Source organism: Micrasema longulum, unplaced genomic scaffold (genome assembly GCF_059751315.1).
Source record: "Micrasema longulum isolate JH-2025_06_02 unplaced genomic scaffold, ASM5975131v1 h1tg000434l, whole genome shotgun sequence".
Classification (NCBI taxonomy): Eukaryota; Metazoa; Arthropoda; class Insecta; order Trichoptera; family Brachycentridae; genus Micrasema; species Micrasema longulum.
The window spans coordinates 186,505-208,428 of NW_028277634.1; the positions used below are offsets into that span (position 1 = coordinate 186,505).

The 21,924-nt window shown below is 32.3% G+C and overlaps 1 protein-coding gene across 4 annotated transcripts in view; it reads left to right on the forward strand.

Moving 5' to 3' along the window:
• The window catches only part of LOC148281606 (uncharacterized), a 42,957-nt gene extending 21,325 nt beyond the window's left edge, over window positions 1–21,632 (forward strand). For 2 of the 4 annotated variants that reach the window (XM_088226467.1, XM_088226466.1), the window contains exons 16-27: window positions 1,918–2,043; window positions 5,398–5,776; window positions 6,823–6,994; window positions 8,606–8,666; window positions 10,635–10,774; window positions 12,256–12,387; window positions 12,670–12,839; window positions 14,732–14,858; window positions 15,921–16,078; window positions 17,020–17,095; window positions 17,276–17,446; window positions 20,852–21,632. In XM_088226467.1, coding sequence (XP_088082593.1) covers window positions 1,918–2,043; window positions 5,398–5,776; window positions 6,823–6,994; window positions 8,606–8,666; window positions 10,635–10,774; window positions 12,256–12,387; window positions 12,670–12,839; window positions 14,732–14,858; window positions 15,921–16,078; window positions 17,020–17,095; window positions 17,276–17,446; window positions 20,852–21,015 — 1,876 coding nt within the window. In that variant the 3' untranslated portion in view covers window positions 21,016–21,632. Of the gene's footprint in view, window positions 1–1,917; window positions 2,044–5,397; window positions 5,777–6,822; window positions 6,995–7,463; window positions 7,745–8,605; window positions 8,667–10,634; window positions 10,775–12,255; window positions 12,388–12,669; window positions 12,840–14,731; window positions 14,859–15,920; window positions 16,079–17,019; window positions 17,096–17,275; window positions 17,447–20,851 lie in introns of those variants that run through there. The other 2 variants (XM_088226469.1, XM_088226468.1) reach the window with 2 other exon arrangements.
• The last annotated feature ends 292 nt before the right edge of the window (window positions 21,633–21,924 follow it).

The following is a 21,924-nucleotide window of genomic DNA, read 5'->3' on the forward strand; positions in this document are numbered from 1 at the left end:
ATTTTTTTGTGTGCTGATGATTAATGTACGCATTCAATAGTTTTTATGTGACAGTGCGTGTATGACTATAAAATAAAATCTGTGGCTAAATGTCTATACAATGAGGATAAAATATGAATCAGGTTGTGATCCCATGGCTAGTGTTGCGGACTCACGGGCCAGAGGTCCGAGGTTCAAACCCCACTTTACCACAACTTGATTTCCATTTTCTAATAGTGAGTTATTTAAAACTTGTTGAAAATGGCCACAAAATTTTTAATATTTAGGTAAATTATAAGAATGCTAATATTTCTTTCTTTTAAAATAAATAAATATATAGATCGTTTAAATCCAAACCTCGTAATCGAAAATGGAAAAAAAAATTGAATGTAATTTTACATAGAAAAATATGTTAAATTTGTCCTAATATTTTTTTCAAACTCGTGTAGCTACGAACTTACTTTAATATCACTAAAATAAATTTGATTTGCCGATCGGTTTCAGAACTCGCTGTTCCTTTGTCAAGGCTTAAAACAAACTAGTTTTTAAGCTAATTTTCTTATTTCTCAAGGTCGGCACTATACAGGTGTTCTTTAAACCCTGTCACATCCGAAACCACGATGATCAGTATGGACAAGAAGACATATTAGCATATTTTAAAAAATATTTAGAACAAAGAAATTTTTTTTGAATAAAATATTTTTAAAAATAAATGGTTGCTTACTTCTGCAGGGGAGTGAGAGAGTTTGGATGCTTTTTTAAAGGAAGAAAAACGCAGACAAAAAGCGGTACACGAGATATCGGCGCACCAGCTAAGGCTGCTTTCCTATAACGAATAATAAACAAAAGATAAGTTCCGAAGCCTCAGTTGAATGGAACATGAGGCAGGTGCTTAGTGGCGCATCTAGTGTATACATATAAATCAATGTATTGTTACTAAATATTTCTTCTGTTTTTAAGAAATGTAACTAAATATTGTTTGTATATTCTATTACATTATTCACATTACAATGAGGAACTTCAGCCCTACGGAAAATTGGATACAAAAAATATTTTCTTGCGCGTGGTAAAAATTAGAGCATTAAATTGTACGGTAAAATTTCTTAAAAATGTACAAAAAAATTGTTTTTCATAAAAACACACTACTTTGAATGACATCACTGGTTCATATGAACCATCCAATGATATGAGAGCATTGAAGGATATCCGGTTTGGTCACCGTAAACGAACCAATCAGAAGAACTGTCATAGAACAACCTCTGTCGTCGCACGCCGAGTTATTTCAGAAACACAAAACTTTAAAAATTCATAGCGCTGATAATACCATATAAAAAATAAAAATATAACAATTTTGGCTTAGTTTAATATTCTACTAACAAATGAAAAAAATTAAAAAAGACATTGAACTTCCTCATTGACAAGATACTGCCGCTGCAACTAGTTTTATATCTGCACGTGGCCTATGTACCATTAGTTGTAAAGGGGGGAAAGAGAGAATAAATATGTACTTAAACATATTTGTTGATTTGGCGTTTATTTTGTAGAACTCCATATTCATAATTATAATATTTTAAAAAGTAGTAAAATTTAAAAAAAACTTATAATATTAGTACTAACTAGTTCTTGGCTTTGATTCCCTGTAGGGTAGGCATAAAATATTAATTTGATACGGTATTTTTACACTGCAATATTTCATAGCCTCTAATTATTAGTTATTATATATTACAAATAATCTAAATACGCTGCGATTAGAATACCGATGCAGTGCTCTATACACAATTAGGTGTGGATAAAGGATGAGATGATGATGGTACAAGTAAAGTCGAGTCATTCTAAAACACCAAAACGCCACAATTTTTTTTAAATTTGCCTTTAGTCTTTAATGGCTTTTCCTTTACTTGCTTTATTTTTAAGTTCGCATTTTCTTTTTAATTCCAGTACTCGAACATCCGAATCAAGTCCTTCAAACCGTAATAGCACTAATGCATCCTGTAAAACTATTTCCAATGGTAGTTTACAAAATGGACATGGTGGAACCGATGGGGATATAAATACCATTAACAAGTATGCCATAACATCGTGATAATCTCATCTTTTCATCCAACATAAAACATATCATGTCCTTTTATAATTAAACTTTTTTTGTTTTATATTTTATTGTTTCTTTTATATCTTTGTAATATGTTTCCTTGTTTGTTTCACTTCCTGTATCCTGACATGTTTGTATATGTTCATACAGTGTAAACTCTCTCTATAGTCTGACTTTGTCAAATATTTTTTCACTGTCCCATCATTATTATGTCTCACGTATTCTCATCGTACATATCAATAATTTTAATTAATTTTTAACCCGTTCCTTAAAAAAAAATATAAGAAAATAACGCCTTTGTTTATTTTGATTTGCAAAATTTATTTATATTTACTCCGGAATAATGTTAATCAGTATGGCTAGAGTTCTACAAAGTTAGGATTAACAAAGTTCAAAAATATATCGTGGGGTAATTACTACAACTAGGTATTGAAGAAGATATTGTAACCTCCATGCCAAAAATAAATAGTCGTGCATTCAAATCATCATAATAATTTTTTAATGCATCCATATTCCCTTCTCAAAAATGTTTTCCCTCTGTGTTTCAATAAATTTAGATATAAATAACTCTCTTGGGAGGAAATCCAGCCTGTCTGCAAACATGTGGCTAACTCAAAAATCCAGATTTTAAAGTTACGTAGTTATAGTAACTAAGAAATGCTTCATTTCCAAACTTCTTAAAATCCTAACTATAGTATTTTCATTTGATTATTTCTGTGGTGTTGTACAAACTGATATGTCATTATTACCTTATTTTACAGAAGAAAAAAAAACAGATTACTTCATAGGTCTGTTACAAAGATATGCATTTTGTGGAGATAATGGCTGACTTGCCAAGTTTTTCCACCAACATGCTGAGATATATTCAATAAATAAAGAGAATGGATTAATGGACATATTGCTAGAAAAATAAATTCTGCAAAACAAAATTTGCAAAGGGTCTGACCGAATTGAATTATTTGAAGTAATTATGAAACTATATTTTCAAATAAGTAAACATAACTATCTAACTTCAGTATTTTATTATTTTAAAACATTAATTTATTAACATCTGCGTATTCATCTCAAAATTGGAAATGTCGGGTTTATCCCACTGTTCCTTTGGGCTAGCAATATCAGGTTGCCATAACGCCACAGATCTTAACCAAATAGTACCAATTGTTTCCACCAATTCAATAAATGATTTTATTTTCCTAACAAAATCGGAGAGATATCTATGTATATGTATCCCGATTCATTTTATAAAACTGTAAATTAAAAGATACTGCCATTAAAACTTCCTCTTTGTGTTGCTAATATGCCTTCCACTTAGCAAATGAGTCTTAATATACTGTTTAGAATGACAACTTGAGGTACATAATAGAAAGGTTTCCCTGCCAATTAAATTTGTGTCATGTACCCAACCTTATTTAAAAGCAGGCAGTCTCCGGCTGTTGAGACTAATCATTGACAGGTGAAAACCATAAGTGTAAGGAAAGGTTCACAATTATAAAAGTAAGGGTTGTGTTTGATTTTAATGGCGGGATAAACTTTTCTGTTTTGTTAAATTAAAACTTAGCAATTAACTACATGTTAATTTACCAATGTCGGTAGGATTAGTTTTTCTTCACTTTATTCTGATCTCATATTGTAGAATGTGTTTAATGATATGTTAAAATAGTGATATGTGTAGAAGATCTTTAGCGGTAATTACTTGTGCTCGAATATAATAAAAGTCAAAATGTGATCAATGGATCCAACATATGACCTATACATATTTTTTAATTGCTCAATGCCCTAATTCATTTGCTAAATGGTTTTTTTAAAGTTTATCTGTGCTTGCTAAGGCAAAGGTAGTTTTTTTTTCAAATAAGAGCAAAAGTACTATTAATATATTTATTAAGTTTATAACCTTATTTGTCATTTTGCAATAGTGATTTGTGAAATTTCACAAAAGAAATAAATACTACGCAATTATATAAGAGATAGAAAATGCAAAAATTTAACATAATAATAAAATTTTAAAAAGATGATATGCATATTTAAAAAGTCACATTCAGTAAAACCTCGTTTTTACGTTCCTCAATTTTACGTTTTCCCGCTTTTTACACCGAAATGTTCAGGACCAATTTTTCTTCATACATTTTCATATAAATATTCCCCCCAATTAACGTTTTTTACATTTTTATCACCCTGGTTTTACGTTACAAAATTTCGGAATTCATTTGATGTGTCAAAAAAGCCAAAATTGTGTCGTAATAATGATGCCGCGACATAACAATAGAAATATTTAAAGTTATAAAAAATATGCTTTAAAAGGTAGTCATAAAAGTGGAGTCAATTTTGCTGCGATCTATATGATAGTTGTTTTTAGTGATGCCATAGAAAAAAAGTAAACCATATAAATAAAATTTCACAACATTTAGTGGAAAAATTATTGTATGTTATTTTATGCAAATTCTATTTTCGTTTTTTTTTATTTACCCATAAAATAATTTTAACATACCGTTTATAAATCAAATAAAAAAAAACAGATTACATAATATTGTTTGAAAAATTTTAAAAATATTTTACTGAAATCATTGAAAATAGGAAAAAAAACATACATACAATTTCCACTTATCACCGTTTTTACAATTTTTTTGGAAGTAAGTGTAGCAAATAAATTTTATTTTTATGTAATTCCTATTTTTTCCATAAATTTTTCATTTCCTCACTTTAGCATATTCCTCAGTTTTACACTTTTTTTCTTGCTCCCTTGAAAAACTTAAAAAGGGGTTTTTTACTGTAGTTATTTAATGTTAAAAAGATTTAAAATGTATGGAGAGATATCTGAAACTATGAAGAATGATAAAAAATTAGAGAAGCTTCAGATTTACTTAGTTTTGTGTTGTAATTTAGCCAGTCAATATAAAATATACATAGATAGTGAAAATTTAAGTTTATATAGTGGGGTAATCACTGCAATTAGGTGACTTCAAAATCAGCAGTTTTGAGTTACCCACTAAAAACACATATTTGTATCTTCCTCCGTGAATGCTATGAATAGTCAAGTCGTGATTCATTATTCATATTATTATGATTTGAATGCATGACTTGTTCATTTGTAGCATTCATGGAGGAAGATAAAAAAATGTGTTATTAGTGGCTAACTCACAAATGCTTTGTTTACCGAGTTCTAGTAGTTACCCTTCAATATACTAGCGTGTAATGTAAACTAAATAAAGAAGTAAATTAAATAATGTTTAAAATCTAGGATTTTTTTTCCACGGGTTTCATAATTAAGACAAATTAATTGGTGAACCCTTCTTGCGTTTAGTGAACTAAAAATTTGACAATTTTTCCTTTAGGTTATTCATGGCAGAAATATGTACCATTGGCGACGAGATGAAATTACACATTGGGGTCAATGGTGTTTGTCTCACGGTCTGCGAGAAAAATCGCAGTGACTACGAACGCCTCTGCAAGGAGTTTGCTAATGTGTGCGGGCAAATATGTTCCAACAACAAGAGTAAAGTCAATCCGTGTAGCGGTTTAGTCGCGGCCCGACTGGGCAGTGACGGCATGTGGTACAGGGCTGTAATGGCCCCAACCGGAGATTGGTCATTGGTCGACGATGGGAGAACTGTGGCAGCGAGAGAAGTGAAGTCTACCATTGTTTGCCCGACACCGTATGCCGACATCCCTTTCTTCTGCTGCAAAATCCAGTGTGACTTTAGCAAACTAAAGGTAACAATTCTTGAGCATTCAATTTAAAGTATAACCATACAGTGAAAAACTGTTTATTAGGACATGAAGTAATTATATTAAAAACTTACCCCTTTCTACAGTAGATGTTACTAGTTTTATCCATTCATTCATTCTCTATGAGAGGTCCACGAATGGAATATTTAGCCAAAACCAAGCATATATACAGAATAAAAAATATGTCATGTAATTATAGAGTCACTATAGTGAATGTTATACACTGCATAAAGTGATCATGGATGACGGAACATAAGCTCTGTAAATACCTAGACTTTCATACTCTCAACAGCTTCATCTCTGTTGAACATCATTCAGCCTATTTCCATTCCTTTATTTGTTTTAGTTTTTTATTTAGTTGTAATATTTTAACAATTTATTACATCTTGTTATTGTATACATCAATATAAAACTGAATAATATAATTTTACTGTATCAAAGTTTGAACAAAAATGATGCAACAATGTTTGAGTATGTCCAAATGTTTGCCTAGTAGGTGATTTAGTTCAGCCGGATGAATCTCACCCACATGATAAAGGTTTCAGCTCCTTTACTTCACAAAAGTCAACAGATGGAAGAGTTGAGGAAATGTAAATGTTTAAACATGGGCAGAATGGTGAATGTTCCACAGTGTGTGAAGTGACCACTTAAACCAGCCAATGACAGGTCATAAGCCCTGTAAATGCCTAACTTCCATATTCCCTTCTCAATAATGTTTTTCCCCCTTTGTTGCAATAAATTTAAAAAATGATGCCTTTTAACCGGTACTACTTACCATACAGGAAGCCGTAACAGGTTCAAATGATTAATACTTCAAACTTTCGAGATGAATAGTTCAATAATAATAGTATAAAATAAGTCAAATAATATTTCAATAGTTTTTTTAAAGGGAATTTCATACGTGTCTTTTTTTGTGCTTTCTAAAGAAGTTTGCCACACTTAAATATGTATATTATTTTCTTGTCCAAGAAAAAAAAAAGTCAGGCAGCGCTGAGCTTCATTATAGCTTTTAACATTTTGTAATGTTTAAGGAATCAAATGCTTACAAATTTAAAGTACTATCCAAAAATAATGAAGCCAGAAAATTGAACATAAATATTGACGTGGATGGACAATGTATCGCTGGAAGTATGGTGCCCTGGATTCCATGTATAACAATTGCTCCTTCACCGCCACCCTCGGCTTTTGAAAATCTGAACACTTGTGAGTTTATTTCTTATTTCTTTAAATATCATTTACAAATACAGACGGTCCTCGACATTAATTCATGCTACTTTTGTACAATTCGCTGTTTCTTACATATTTCGAATGTAGATTTTTACCTAGATATTTCACAAAAATGCGCCTACTCTATAGCTAACTACATTAGTAATACAATTGACAAAAATGAGTCAAAATTTAAAAAATTGCAGTGTTTATATGGCCAAAAGAAATCAATGTCTCGTAAACTTAACAACGATGTTTTGAATTTGTCAAAATTTTCATAGACATGAACTGGATTCAATCCCCTAGGAAACTGTTAATACTAACATACTACAACAGAGATGGAGAGCATTTTACAGAACATTTACATTTTACACGGAGAACATGTCTACAAAAATTGGACAAACTCAAAACATTGATAAATCCACCTGGCCCAAGAAGAAGTAAAAAAAATAAAAAATATTTTCAGGCATTGCCTAGTATGTGGGTGAGATAATTCAATCAGATGAATCTCACCCACATCAATAAAGGTTTCACCTCTTTAACTTCACCAACATCAACAGACGGAAGAATTAAAGGAATAAGGATGTCCAAATATAGGCAGAATGGTGAATTTTATATAGTGTGTAAAGTGGTCACTTAAACAAGGTATGGGTCGTTCTTGGTTGTGTCATTATAAACTGTGTCTCTGTAATCAATAAATGCTTTTAATAAATAAATGACAGGTCATAAGCCCTGTAAATGCCTAGACTTCTATATTATCTTTTCTAAAATGTTCTCCATCTATTGTAGTATGTCATAAACTTAATACGAATGAGACAAAGATGGACATAATTATGTAGGTGTTTTGAAATCATCTAATCTTTTTGGTTTAATGAGTCGTCTGTATGACTTAGCCTCATTCTAAAATAAATATTTTTTTAAACAAATCTGTGTTTTGCACATTAAGCTTTTCTGGGTTATTGTGCCGTGTGGCATTTGTACTATTTACCAAAGTTTCGGATCACATTACAGCATCAATCAGGGTTGATGTTATTTAGATGTGTAACGTTAAGTACTTGGGATTTGTACCGTGTCCCAGTCATTGCTGTCTACAGCTTGTCAATTTGAATTCTGAGGCACTTCACGGTCAACGCTTTTGTGTGATTTCTTTATTACTGGGTGCCAGGATGATTTTAAATGCATCCCATTATCTCTGTTTATACTGTCGGAAAATTCGTAGAACTTACTGTACATCTAAACGGCCATGAAAATCTAAGATGTTTAATCAAGTCTATGTTTTGTTCCATTGTTCTAATTTTGTAAATTTCAACCATTCAAATCTTTAATAACCTTTACTTAATGTGTGCGTAACAATAAATTTTCATATAAATCATTGAAATGTGCGTGTTTACAGATAGAAAAATTATATATTTACTCGGTTCACTGACAGGCACTAGCATAGGCTTAATAAACATTCAAACGCGCTGTACACATTTTAGCAATCAAACATGCATGAATGATGAGGAGCACCTCTTTGTATACACATATAATTGTATTAAAATTGTTCGCAAATTTCAAATTAGAATACTTAATATTTTTTGAGAATTTTTACAAACAATGTTTTTGCAGCCACGGAATCAACTGAGGAACGATGCAGTAAAAATCCTATCTTTTTCAACGATATGCCTAAGTAAGTATTTTTTACTTCTTCATACTGTAGTACATAGGCACGATGTTCACTTAAAATGTAAGAGGATTTTTACCATTGAAAAATAAAACACTTCTTCGTTTATGTAATTTCAATACGGCGTATGAGCCAGAAAAATCCAAATACATTTTTTGGACATTTTCAATTGAATGGGACAAGCCGCATTGATTGGTATATTGGAATTTCTAAATTAACTAATAGACTGCTTGCATTCAATTAAATGCTGCACCGCGAATGAATCCTCCCTGCTAAAGGAGCAAAGCAATACTGCGTTTATCCCTAAATCCACTATAGCGGATGAAACATACTCAATTTTCTTGAAGGCAATACTGCAAATAAGCCATATGTAACTGCCAGGCTAGTTTAACTGCCACAATTAACTTTGTTTAGACGCATGCGATCGTAAAAATCCATTTTTAAATTGTAAATTAACAACACAAAATAAACAGCATTCAAATTTATTTTTTATATTCTTTTTTTACAAAATCGCAGGTTTTGAACTCCTGAACATTTTTACAAATAGTTAATAGACGATTTAACTCTTCGGGTTCCACAACTGAACTAAATACCTCGCGCATGGTTTATAGTGTAACTTGAACATTAACATGATTTAAGAATGGGAGCAAAAATGAGTGGTATAACTGTTAACTGTCTTCTGTAGGCTGATGATGCCGTGCTTCTTGCTAGCAGCAAAGAAGACCTTCAATTCTTGGTAACAAAAGTCTACGATGTATGCAAGAAAAGTGATTTGCTTATGAATGTTGATAAATTGAAAGTGATGGTTTTTGAAAGGAATGAAAATGTAACTAAATGTGAGATCAGTGTGAATGGAGATATTCTGAATCAGGTAGGAGAATTTGTGTATCTGGGAAGTATGTTTACTAGGGATGGAAAGACTGAGAAAGATATTGAAAGGAGGGTGAGTGCCAGGAACAGGGTGAGCGGTGCACTGAAACCTACTTTGGCAAACAAATGTTTATTGCAGGAGGCAAAACCTAGCATACTCTAATGTATGGGAGCGAAGTATGGAATTCGAAATGCGATCCCTCAGACGAATGTGTGGTATAACGATGTATGATAGGTGCACAAATGTCGAGATCCGTGAACTGTGTAAGGCTGAGACCTGCATTATCGACAGAATCAAGAAAGGGGTGCTGCATTGGTTTGGACATGTAGAGCAAATGGACAGTGAAAGAACGGCTAAAAGGATCTACAATGCGAATGTTGATAGATGTAGAAAACGAGGAAGACCGGGAAAGACATGGCACGATCAAGTCCATTAAATACTCGAAGATGGACATGTCAAGAGTAGGAATAATCGGCGTGCGTGCATGAGAAGATGTATGAAGCGAGGTCTGACGTTCTATCCTCTGCCTATCCGTACGGTGAAGCGGCGTGATGGTTTGTTTTGAACACTTAGTAAATATCTGGGAATATTTTACTGCCTAAAATGAATATAGAGGCCATTTCACGTTTGATTCCACATATCCTTAAACAAAGCTTCTCCCCATTGACCATCTTGTTCTTTCTCAAAAGCATTTCAAAATCTGTTAAATTTGGCTGACATTTTAGTGAATTATTACTTACATAATATTTTTTTACAATATCTTTTTGTTATCAGTTGTACTTCTGAATGAATTTATACATTTTTATATCACTTAATTTATTTGCCTTGTGAAACACGTCCCCGTTCTAAAATACTCGTGTAAGTTACCTGTGTAACATAAAATCTAGTTGGATACTTCAACAGACAAGTAGTCTACTGGATCCAGTAATTGTCTACAATGATTTGTATGTCTGTAATAATAGCTCATAATACATCTGTCGTTGCCAGGTTTTGTATTATAATGTAGTTTCGTAAGGAACTGACAATATGTAATAACAACATTTATTTATTCTGTCAATACATCTTTTGTTTTAAAACTAATATTTTATCTCGTCTCTCTAAAGGTATGTCATCTCACCGGGTTCACTCCTGATAATGGTGAAGTTTATTGACTTCTCCAAAGTATATGTCCGGCTGGCTGATGAAGAAAACAGCAATAACTATCTTTTACATCTTGACAACCTGGCATCTGTTGGTTATGAAGGTACATATTATATATCTAGCATTCAAAATGAGAATAAGGCAGTGCAGAGCTATTAATACCACCTGTTAAAAATGTTTTTAAAAAAATTCATAACTAGTGACCCACCACAAGTCTCGATTCCGGTTTCGGCCAAAATAACGGGTTTCAGCCACAGTCTCGATTTCGGACATAAATGGGCCCAAACTTCAGCTCAGCCGAAACCTGTGGTTTGGCTGTACTTAGACTCTGCTGTGTGACCTTTAGTTTGTTTTGGCTTTCGAACGGTATGTGTTGTTAGCTGTCATGTTAAATTTATGCCTTTTATTTCAGCGTGTATTTTATTTAACATTTATTTTAATGAACTCATAAGGTTTAACCATAAAAATGGCTAATTTTGGGCATTTTAAAGTGACTTAATTTATTTCAATAAGTTTCTATTTCTAACAGAAGCTGAAATTTGGTTTTGGTTTCGGCTGAAAATCTTGTTTCGGTCGGTCACTATTTATTACTAAAATGTACTAAAAACATAACAAATTAGAAAAATTGATAGATCAAAGCGAGTCCTGGTGCTGACCCTTATGTATGGAATTGGAGAAACAAGGATAAATGTAGGCTGAATGCTGTCAAAATGCGATCTCTCTGGCAAATGTGTGAAAACTATGTTCAATAGGTGTATTGGTGTATGTATTGCTGAGGTAAACAATATTGACAAAATTAAGAATAATATAAGACATGAATAGGATAAAGCATGTGTCCGATCCATCATGGCCTACTGGATGGAAGTAAGAGCCGACACCGACAGAACAAAAAGCCTTTTCAGAGTAGCGGAAAAGAAAACCCTTTGCTCCATCTCAGGCAGAACTCTTAGAGATTGTATCAGAAATGAGACAATAAGATCTGGCTGTGGTGTTGAAGACATAACGAGGTGGGGAAGAAGCAGAAGGCGCTTTTGAAGGAACCATGTGGATCGCATGGAAGATACGAAGCTTGTGAAAACCATAAATTCTGAAAGCCTCGCAGCAGAAAACTACCAGGAAGGCTCCCGAAAAGATGGAAGGACAGCTGAATGTCATCATCTCAGGACAGCCCTCCATCACAAAAAGGTTATAGGACCTAGACCAAGAAGAAGAAAACAAAATCAAGAAAGGAATTCTGCTTTGGTTTGAACATGTAGAGCGAATGGACAGCGAAAGAATGGCTAAGAAGATTTTTTTTATTCATGAACAATGCGAATGTTGATGAATGTACGACGAAGACCAAGAAGGACATGGCCATTCTTCGAGTATCCAACAAATACTTGAAGATGGACATGCCAAAAGTAGGAATAATCGGAAGATGTATGAATATAGCGGAAGCAAGGTCTGTATTCAAAGACAGGGTGATTTGGTGTAATGGTTCGTTTGTTTGGGTAATAATTACTCAATATATTTTAACAAAACTGGCCCTGGGTTATTTCGATCGGTGTATGTCAATGTTTAATTTTACACATTTGTCTTTTGCAGCTCGGCCCCTCAACCGTGCACCCATAGTCAATGAGATTCTGCTCTGTAAGAAGGAGGAACAGTACTATAGAGCTAAAGTTATCCAGTATGAACCTTTTAACTCCAAATGTTGCTTGTTTATCTTGGATCTTTGTGAGTACAACTTTTTTTTTAAAGTGTTTTTCTCGATGCATTTTTCAAAGAAATATTTGCATTCTTAAGATTCTTGCGCCATTAAAAAAAAAACATTCGTTTTAAAATGGCAAAATCGTATAATTTCCTAATTTTGCGTTCGTTTTACCAGACTACAGCCTGAACCTCCTGACGATAAACGGTGTTATAAAAATTAACAGCAAATTGACACGTAACAGTTTATCTATAATATCTGGCCAAGTCCACTGTATATAGATAATATTATATGTGACTTTTGTACAGGCGCAATGGTGCAAGCCGATGTGTCCAGCCTACGGCCATCTCCAACGTGGGTGGGGAAGGTTCCCCCTCCCCTGAGTATCTTCCTAACACACCTCACCTCCACTCGCTATAATGATTCCAGCCTCCAATATATCAAGACGCTGATGCAGAGAAAAGTCCCTCTTAAATGTGTGAGTTTTATTTGTTTACACATAAAAAATATTTAACCCTCTGAACTCTGTTTTCCACTCACTGTTTAAGCTAGCTGTGAATTAAATTCTTGCAAAAAGATAGAAAAGAATATCAATTTACCAAAACAAAAAAAATATTTTTTCCAATCGATTTATTAACCTTTTATAAGTAATTTTATGACAGTCAAAATCATTTCTCCGTGTGGTAACTTTAAAATAATCCTGAGTGTAGACCACACTGTTTTATTTCACTGCACAGTCCTCGGATCCTCTTTTCTCTCTCTTGGCTAAGAAGTGTCGGGGGCCGTTTACATGTGGACAATACCAAAGATATGACAATATTGTCTTGTCCCAGCTCCGTGAACAGTCTCGACCGCCTTAAATTGGTTTAATACGATCGATTTTTAAATAATTTTATAGACAAGCATGCCTATATTGTTTCTATAGACGGAACGTCACTGGTGGTTATGTACTGATTTCTATTGTACATAACCAGCAGTGTCGGTTTTTTTTTTGTATTTATTCCTTACCCCAGCTAACTATCAGCCTCGAAATTTTCATGCAAGTTTTAATTTTTTTTATTTGATAGTTTCTAGGTAATGTTCAGTTATAATATGATATCTTTCTAATCTAACACAACTCTCCAAAATTCAATTTGTATTAACCGAGATACGATAAATAAAAAGTTACTACAGTAAAACCCCTGTTTTACGTTTTTCAAGGGAGCAACAAAAAAGTGTAAAAATGAGGAAATTAAAAATGTAGGGAAAAAATTAAATTTCTTTAAAATATAATTATTGTACTAGACTATACTAAATACACTGCAGAAAAATTATAAGAACTGTCATAATTGGGGATTATTCATATTTACCAATGATTTGGTTAAAAATATTTTGTATTTTTTCAAGGAATACTACAATGTGTTTTTTTTTTATTGAATTGAAAAAATCATGTTTAAATAATTTTATGCTGGTAACTCAACCTTAAGAACACGAAAATAAATATTTGAATTTGCATAAAACTATTTTTTTCCCTAAATATTGGGAAATTTTATTTTTATGGTATCACGTTTTTTAGTATGGCACCACAAAATGTCAACTGTCATTTACATCCCGGCAATTTCACACTTTTATGATAGCTGTTCAAACTATCTTCTTTTCCCATTATGTTTATAGCATCAAATAATATTTCTATTGACAATTTTTCAAACTTTCTGCATCGTAATTTATTGATGTAAAGACTTTATTCTTCCTAAACATGCGTCAACTGCATGTCACTATTTAGTAAAATTTCAAAATTAGACACTTTAACAAAATGGTCAATCACACTGCGCCTACTTTGAATTTAGTTTGAGACAATAATTTACTCTTTTTTTTTATTCACCTCGAATTTATTCTCCATTCTTGCGGCGGCGCGCGGCTTGTCTTTTGACAGATGAAATGAGTTATGAAAAAATTCGATGTAAAACCGGGGTTATGAAAAACGTAAAAAACATTAAATGGGGGAATATTTGAATGAGAATTTATGGAAAAAAATGGGATCTAAATATTTAGGTGTAAAAAGCGGGAAAACGTAAAAGCGGGAAAACGTAAAATCGAGGAACGTAAAAACGACGTTTTACTTTATTTGTTTTTGTCAGAAAATAATAGGCCATTTATTTGTTCCTATTTTTTCAGTACTCTATCCTCTGTCATTCTTCTTTCTATTTATATTTCAACAAAATTCATTTGTAACTGAAATTGGAATCCATCGCTTTGTAAAAACCACAGTAAAAAATATAGATAATTATTGTAAATAGCAGGTAAACGTATAAAATATTGTTATACGGCACCATTTTATATATTACCGAGTTTATTTTGTCTTATCACAGATTTAATTTTGTGTTATTACAGAAAAGTTTTGATAGCAACGGTGCAGTTTTGATGGTGGACCAAACATTGCAGGATATGAACAAAATGCTGGTAGACCTCTCGATTCCACAATGGAAGAAACTTCAACAACCAGGAATGAGCATTTTAAGTAAGTCATGTAGGATTCATCTGATCAGCTCCAATACTATACTGTGGTGAATTGGGCCATTGCACATATGAAATGTCCATATAAACATAGAATATATCATAACGATTATTTATTAAATCCGGTGGTGGTACGCAATGAATTTAAAAGACTATTGAGTTAAATCATGCCAAATTTTATATTATTTAGGAATTTACAAATTATATGCTAGGAGGAGATATTGTGTCCCTGTAAAAAACAGTCAGCAACAAAAGTGTCCCAGTATGTTAAGTCAAATGAGATTTACTTCAAACCACTGACTACGGTCTAATCTGAAGTGAATTATTTTTATAAATAAGAAAGTTGCGATATCTGTCCATATGAGAGCACCCATCTAGTAAAAAACACTTGTACGTGGTTCTGGTTCTATTTCACACACAGAACTGTATTCTTCATCCACCTGGACACGTGGCTTTTCTTAGGTAAAAATCCTGAATGAGGAAATCGAGTGGCGATAAGTCCGCCTACCATTCTTGAGGTCCAGGGTTCGATTCCCGGGAGGGTGGACGTGAAATATTGATTTTTAAGGTATGTATTTTAAATTGCAATATTTCATCATTTTTGAACTGGCACCTGAAACGTAAGACTCATTACCTTACCTTTGCGTAACAGAAAATAAAAAATCTTTAAACTATTTTTATGTTTATTATTTTATACGTATACAGTATTATGTCTGTACTCTTCTTATTTGATTATTAATTAAAACTAATGTCTGAGCACCCGATGACAAACTATTATTGAATAGTTTATCGGGACAAAATATATCTTAATTAAACTACGCTGCATTTGATTTACCAATGCAGTGCCCTATGCACCACTGGGTGTATAAAGGGGGGGGATGATGATGATGCTATATTAGTAAATCCTATAAGAAAAAAGTGACAAAAATAATATTTGACGTAAAATAAAAAAGCCTTTTGAAAATATTACTTCTTTTAAAATAAAATTTTACAGTCCCTTTTTAAAATTGTGTGTAAAACAAGAATGTTTCAATAATACTATGAATTGATCTGGTGTTTATTTCAGATTTACCAGCCCTAATGGTAAACAATTTGAAGTACCAGCCCCTTCTACAAAAACAACCCGTGAAGATAACAGACTCCAGCACTCTCATAGTAGGATTTGTCTCGTGTACCAATGAAAATGAATTAATTAATAAAAAATTAAAATATCTTCGTGAGCAGGTAAATCTATCACATTAATTATTTGTGTCTCATTTCTGATGGTGAACATAGGCCTCACCCTTTGATCTCCGCATCTCCCTTTTCTGAGCCGACCGCATCCAACCACTTCCTGCGACCTGCATTATGTCATATCACCACCTTGCCTTGTCGCCGTTCCGGGACTTTTCCAGTCCACCTAGAGTTCTAGAGTCTATGTTCTTATCTCGTTTGTAATGATTACAATTTATTACATCAAGTCATTTATACAAATATTCAAATAAAACAGTGTCGAATGCAACCCAATAAAACCAAACAGATTCATATAGTTGAAATTTGAAGAAAAAAATCGTATCTCAATTTATGAGCTTGTGGGAAATAAAATCATATCTAAAACCAAATTTCACTTATATTAACAATATTTTGAGTTTGTCAAAATTTTTGTAGACAAGGACTGGATTCAACCCACTGGCTGTTAATATACATCTCTGTTGTAATATGTCACTGTTATTAAATTTTGGCTGAAGTTTTTTTTTTAATAACACAGTAAACATATTACAACAGCGATTGAGAAAATTTCAGAAAATGGTGAAAGCTAAGAAATTGACTTGGCTTATGATCTGTCATTGGCTGATTTAAGTGGCCACTTTACAAACTATCTAACATTCACCATTCTGCCTATGTTTGAACATCCATATTTCTTCAATTTTCTGCAGGCATTTGGACAAACTCAAAATATTGTCGAATAGCAGGGTAGTTTAATACTACCTACCCGAAAATGTTTACTTTGACATAATAAAAATAAGTCAAAATTAGACGCATTTCAAATGTACGTTTTACAGTGTAATTTATCGTTATTCTTGCCTATTATAGTTGGCTAATCACAAACAATGACGATAATCCAAATCTGAAGTATTGTAAAAAAAATACTTGCACATTAGCACTTATATAAAGCTATTTTACAGATTGAAGAGTACTGTGACAATACTCCTGAACCCTATATGCCTCGGCTGGACGAATTATGCATCTACAAGGATGACGGTAAATAGCAAATTTCCTTAAATGTGAAAGTAAATTGTGTAGTTACCTGCATATTATCAGACCCTAGCTCATTAATCTGTCCCGGGGGTGATTACAGACACTCTCTACCTCGGTATTACGAAGCCAGTGACTTTTAAAGTCAATTACATATATCAATTATTGTATAATTCAACTCCCCAGATGGAACATGGCAACGTGGATATGTAATGGATATTGCTAACGATTGCATGGAAGTTCGTTCCCTGGACTTGGGTCGAATGACTTCCAATGTAAACTTCTCTAGGATAAGAAAAATGCTCTCCGAATTTATGACGCCCCTTCCCGCCTTAGCCCCGTTGTGCTCAGTTGAAGGTAATTACATATTGTATTCAAACAATAGATACAAGAAACCCTCCAAAACAAGATCTTTTATTTATATCTTATATTTATTATTTATACAATAAAGAAGTTCTGTGCTATGGGAAATCGGATCTAAAAAATGTTTTCACACACATGGTAAAAATTAGAGCGTTTAACTGTACTGTGAAACAAATGAAAAAAAAAACAAATTATAATTGTACAGGGTTCAACTTTTAAATGTCGGAAACAAAAACAAACTGTTGTTCCTACAAACTAATCCAATCATGTCAAACGGTCATAAAGTATATGCATATATTTTTTTTGGCTTAATTTGATAGTATATTAACAAATAATAAAAAAAAAATTCCAAACTTCCTTATTCTCAATACAGTGTTATCAGAAAAAAACAAAAAAAAATATTGAGAATATAATACATGACACATTATGCAACTTTATTATATCGGCGGGTTTATTAGCAAATCGCAAAAGAGTCTTTTCGCTACTATTATTTTTAAAGAAACAAAAAATTGTGATAGTAACATTTTTTTCTGACGTCTGATAAATTTTCTACAATAGTTTAAAATACACATATTTTGATTTACCTGAAAACAAGACCTTTCGCTTCCTATGGTATAAACGGCACGTATTATGTTACCACGCCATACTTGTACAAAATGTTTGTTAAAAGCGCACTCTGCGTCTAAGTGATGTGATGCCAATTGCGAGCCGTTTTTTATGCGCTTGTTTTCAACCTGAAAATTATGTACAAAATCGTATTTTTTATGCATTGATAGTTATATCGTTAAATTTGTTAAAATCTGCTCTAAATATAATATATTTTCATCATTATTCCCGATTTGTCAAAATGCCTTATTTCTTCTAACCAACTAATAAAATTAAATGCTCAGAGTAATAATGCGCCAAGCTATAGAGAAGCCCAAATGTAGGAAAACCATTCTATGACTATTGGGTATTAAGTTAGCTACAGTTCGCAGCAAAACAATGGGCCGTACTCAGGTCGAGAATTGCCAAATGGGTATTAATTTGCATTGTAAATATTTTTTAATATGTACCTGTGTATTTATTATTGTCGGGTTATTCCAATTTATTTTTCTATAATTCGCCTATATTTATTTTATAAAACTGAAAATACATGTGTGTGTTTATTTATTTATTCACAATATACTAATGTTACATTTATTGAGACATAAATCCCACCTCCATGGAACCAAAGTCCTGTGTTGGGTTTGTTTGTTTGTCTGTCACATCTCCGAAATGGCGAGTCGTAGCGGCCAGAAATTTGGACACGTCATTTTAGATGCGATTTCAAGGTTAACATTGCTATTTTTATGTTAAATTTGAATCGACCTCTACTCGAAAAAAAAACTCAAACTTTATATGGATGCCCAGTGCGGCCCTGACATATTGCCCATAATCAACAGTAAACTTACTTTAATTCACAAATTTATCTCCTAAATTGAGAAGAAAAAAAAATAGTGTCTGAAGTAAATATGTTGTATAAGGAAAGTTTTTAAGCAACATAATACACGTGTCGGGACAATAAATGCCAAAGATCAATGTAAATCATGGGAAAATATTCAAAATCAATAACCTGTGAAAACTGTCTCCTTTAACACCCTTGACGCTCCTACTGCTGCAACAAAAAATACTGCAATTCACCATTGTCAATTTTTATAGATTATAACGTAAATATCCAAGTTATTTACAAACAAAGCCAAGCACAGCTACAAAGGCATCCGATCGAACCGTTATGTTTATGTTGTCAAATAAAACAAAATGGCCACCAATTGGTTGCTAACCAACATCGCTTACGTTCTTTGAAACATAGTGATAGGGCTTCCTTATACTTTCACACATTATTACTCTGAGATTAAATGTATTATTTATTTAATTTTAGTTTCAAAACGTGTATACTAAAATAGAACCAGCAATATGTGTATATAAATAAATGTATACTTTGACTGGCTAACTAGAGTTGTATACTCCATTAAATAATATATATTATTGAAAGGACATTCCAAAATATTACTCCAGAGATGTTCCTTAAAATATGCTATATCTATGTAAGACATCTATTAGATATAGAGTCCCTATTTTATTAGACACCGAGCTACCAGAAAAAGTCCAAAGATGTGCTACGGAAATCTCCAAATTATTCAAAAGGATGTCCTACCACGGTTGATTAAAGGCACTAGGACTAACATCATTGGAAAAATGACAAAAGGAAATGAGAGGACTTGATAGAAAATTATATGAGATGTATCAATTTAATCCCAACACCAATCTACGATGTCATCATTGGAAGCTCTATCTTCCCCAATCCTGAGAAAATTTTCCTTTCCAATAGGGTGGTTTCAGACTGAAATAAATTGCCAAGCCTAGTTGTCCGTTTCGTTTTGTTGAACCAATTCAAAGACTGTTTGGATGCTTTTTTGAAGGAAGAAGAACGTTAACAAAAAGCATTACACGAGATATAGGCACACCAGCAAAGGCTGCCTGCCTATAACGAATAATAATAATAAGACAGTCAGAAACCTTAGTTTCATGCATGTCATCTGTCATTTTATGAACAGTTCTAGTGTACCGTGTATTTGCTTATTATTATTCTGTAATATAACAGTCGTTGCTTAGAAACTTCCGATGTCACCGCGACCTGTGTATGTCTATTGTGACAGGTCCCCATTAAATTAGGTCACACCCACGAGCCTAGGCCTTTGAAGAGCCGGGCTACTGAATAGAGGACGAGTGCTCTCGTATTGGTAAATCTCCTCTAAGCCCAATTATATATGCTACACATTTTGTTGATATTAAACTAAATCATTTGAATAAATCTTTAGTGTAATGACAAAATACTTAGTTTAAGTCAAATTAAATTCCGTACATTCACTTTTGTAAAGCGCTCTCAGGGTGTTATATTATGAAAATGGCACGATTTAAGTTATCTATGATTAAGTATCTATCAGTTATCATCAACAAGATTAGAAAACCATAGAGCAGTTCTTTCTCTCCATTATCACTCGTTGATCTATAACATTTTTTGTATCGTTTATTATTTTTTTTACTGGGGTATTTTTTTCATATGTAACAGTTATTACTTAATATTTATGTAATTTTATGTAGAAATCAGTAAATGGCTTCATGAGAATGCTATTCATTTTATATTTGATAGTTTTGAACTGAATATGACAATTTTCAAATAAATTTCTCAAATAAATACCATGTCTCTCTAGATCTTAACTAAGCTGTATTAGTATACATGTATTTTAATGGCATTAATTCATATTTACAATTATTATCTCTCTTAAAAATAGAGACTTATGTTCCTAATCCATTAGACCTAAATGACCTATGTGTGTGTATAGATTTATTCATATTTTTTTATGCTTTGACTTTCAGATTTTCCAAAAAACCCTTCTTCAAAAGCACTCGAAAAGGCAGAAAAGTTTCTAAAAGCCAATTCTATTTTTATTCCGAAAACATTAGAGGAAACTGACGAAAATCTGTATAAAATTGGTATTCCAGATCTGATTAACTGTCTTAGAAAAGAAAATTTGATATGAAAAATTGTTTTAAATCATGTGACATCCGAATATTGTTAATTTCTAAGAATGCTTTTACATTTGACTTCTCGCGAAGCAAGAACTTAATGACACAGAAATAACTTGGCAATAGAACTTGGAACCCCTGGTATGAAAATCTGTACCCTATCTATCATACCACGAAGTCACTGTTTTTCCTATGCAGTAATTAATATAATCATTACAAATGTGCTACATAATTATATGCTTTATTTTATTTAAGTAAACCAAAACAATTTACTACATTTTGTTAGAATATAAGTAAATTGATAGAGTAAGTAACAATTATTAGGCATTCTGCTCTTCGATATAATTTTTTTATTCATTCACAGTTCTTGTACCAATTATTTCCCTAGATAATCCATAGTTCCATTTCTACGTTTTTTATTGAAATTATTGTTTACTTTAATAATATTGTAAGTTTAATTAATACCTGTGATATAAGAGTAAGGGATTTATCAAAATTATATGGAAGTAAATGGAGAAGCAGAAGCTGTTTGCTTATATATCGTCGGGTTTCTGGAACAAGTTGATAACTACAAATTTTTGAAAAGTGAGATCTCTTTATGGCATCAAATAATCTCAGTTAAAAAAATAAATAGAAATATTTTATAAGTACAAAAAATAATGTTTTAGAAAAGTCTACTTGTGGTTTATTTGAATTATTGATTTGAGGTGAGCTTTTAACTTTAAAAGTGCAATATCTCATTACAAGTGAAATGTTAGTTACCAACTTGCGCCAGAAACGTGATGATATTATGTTTATGTTGATGGATTATCACTATGGGATGTTTTGACAGTTTTGCATTTGAATCATTGTAGAAAAAGTGATAGTATTTTTTACTTGTAAGTTTTATATTATTGATACTTAAAACATTTACTTTGTGGTCA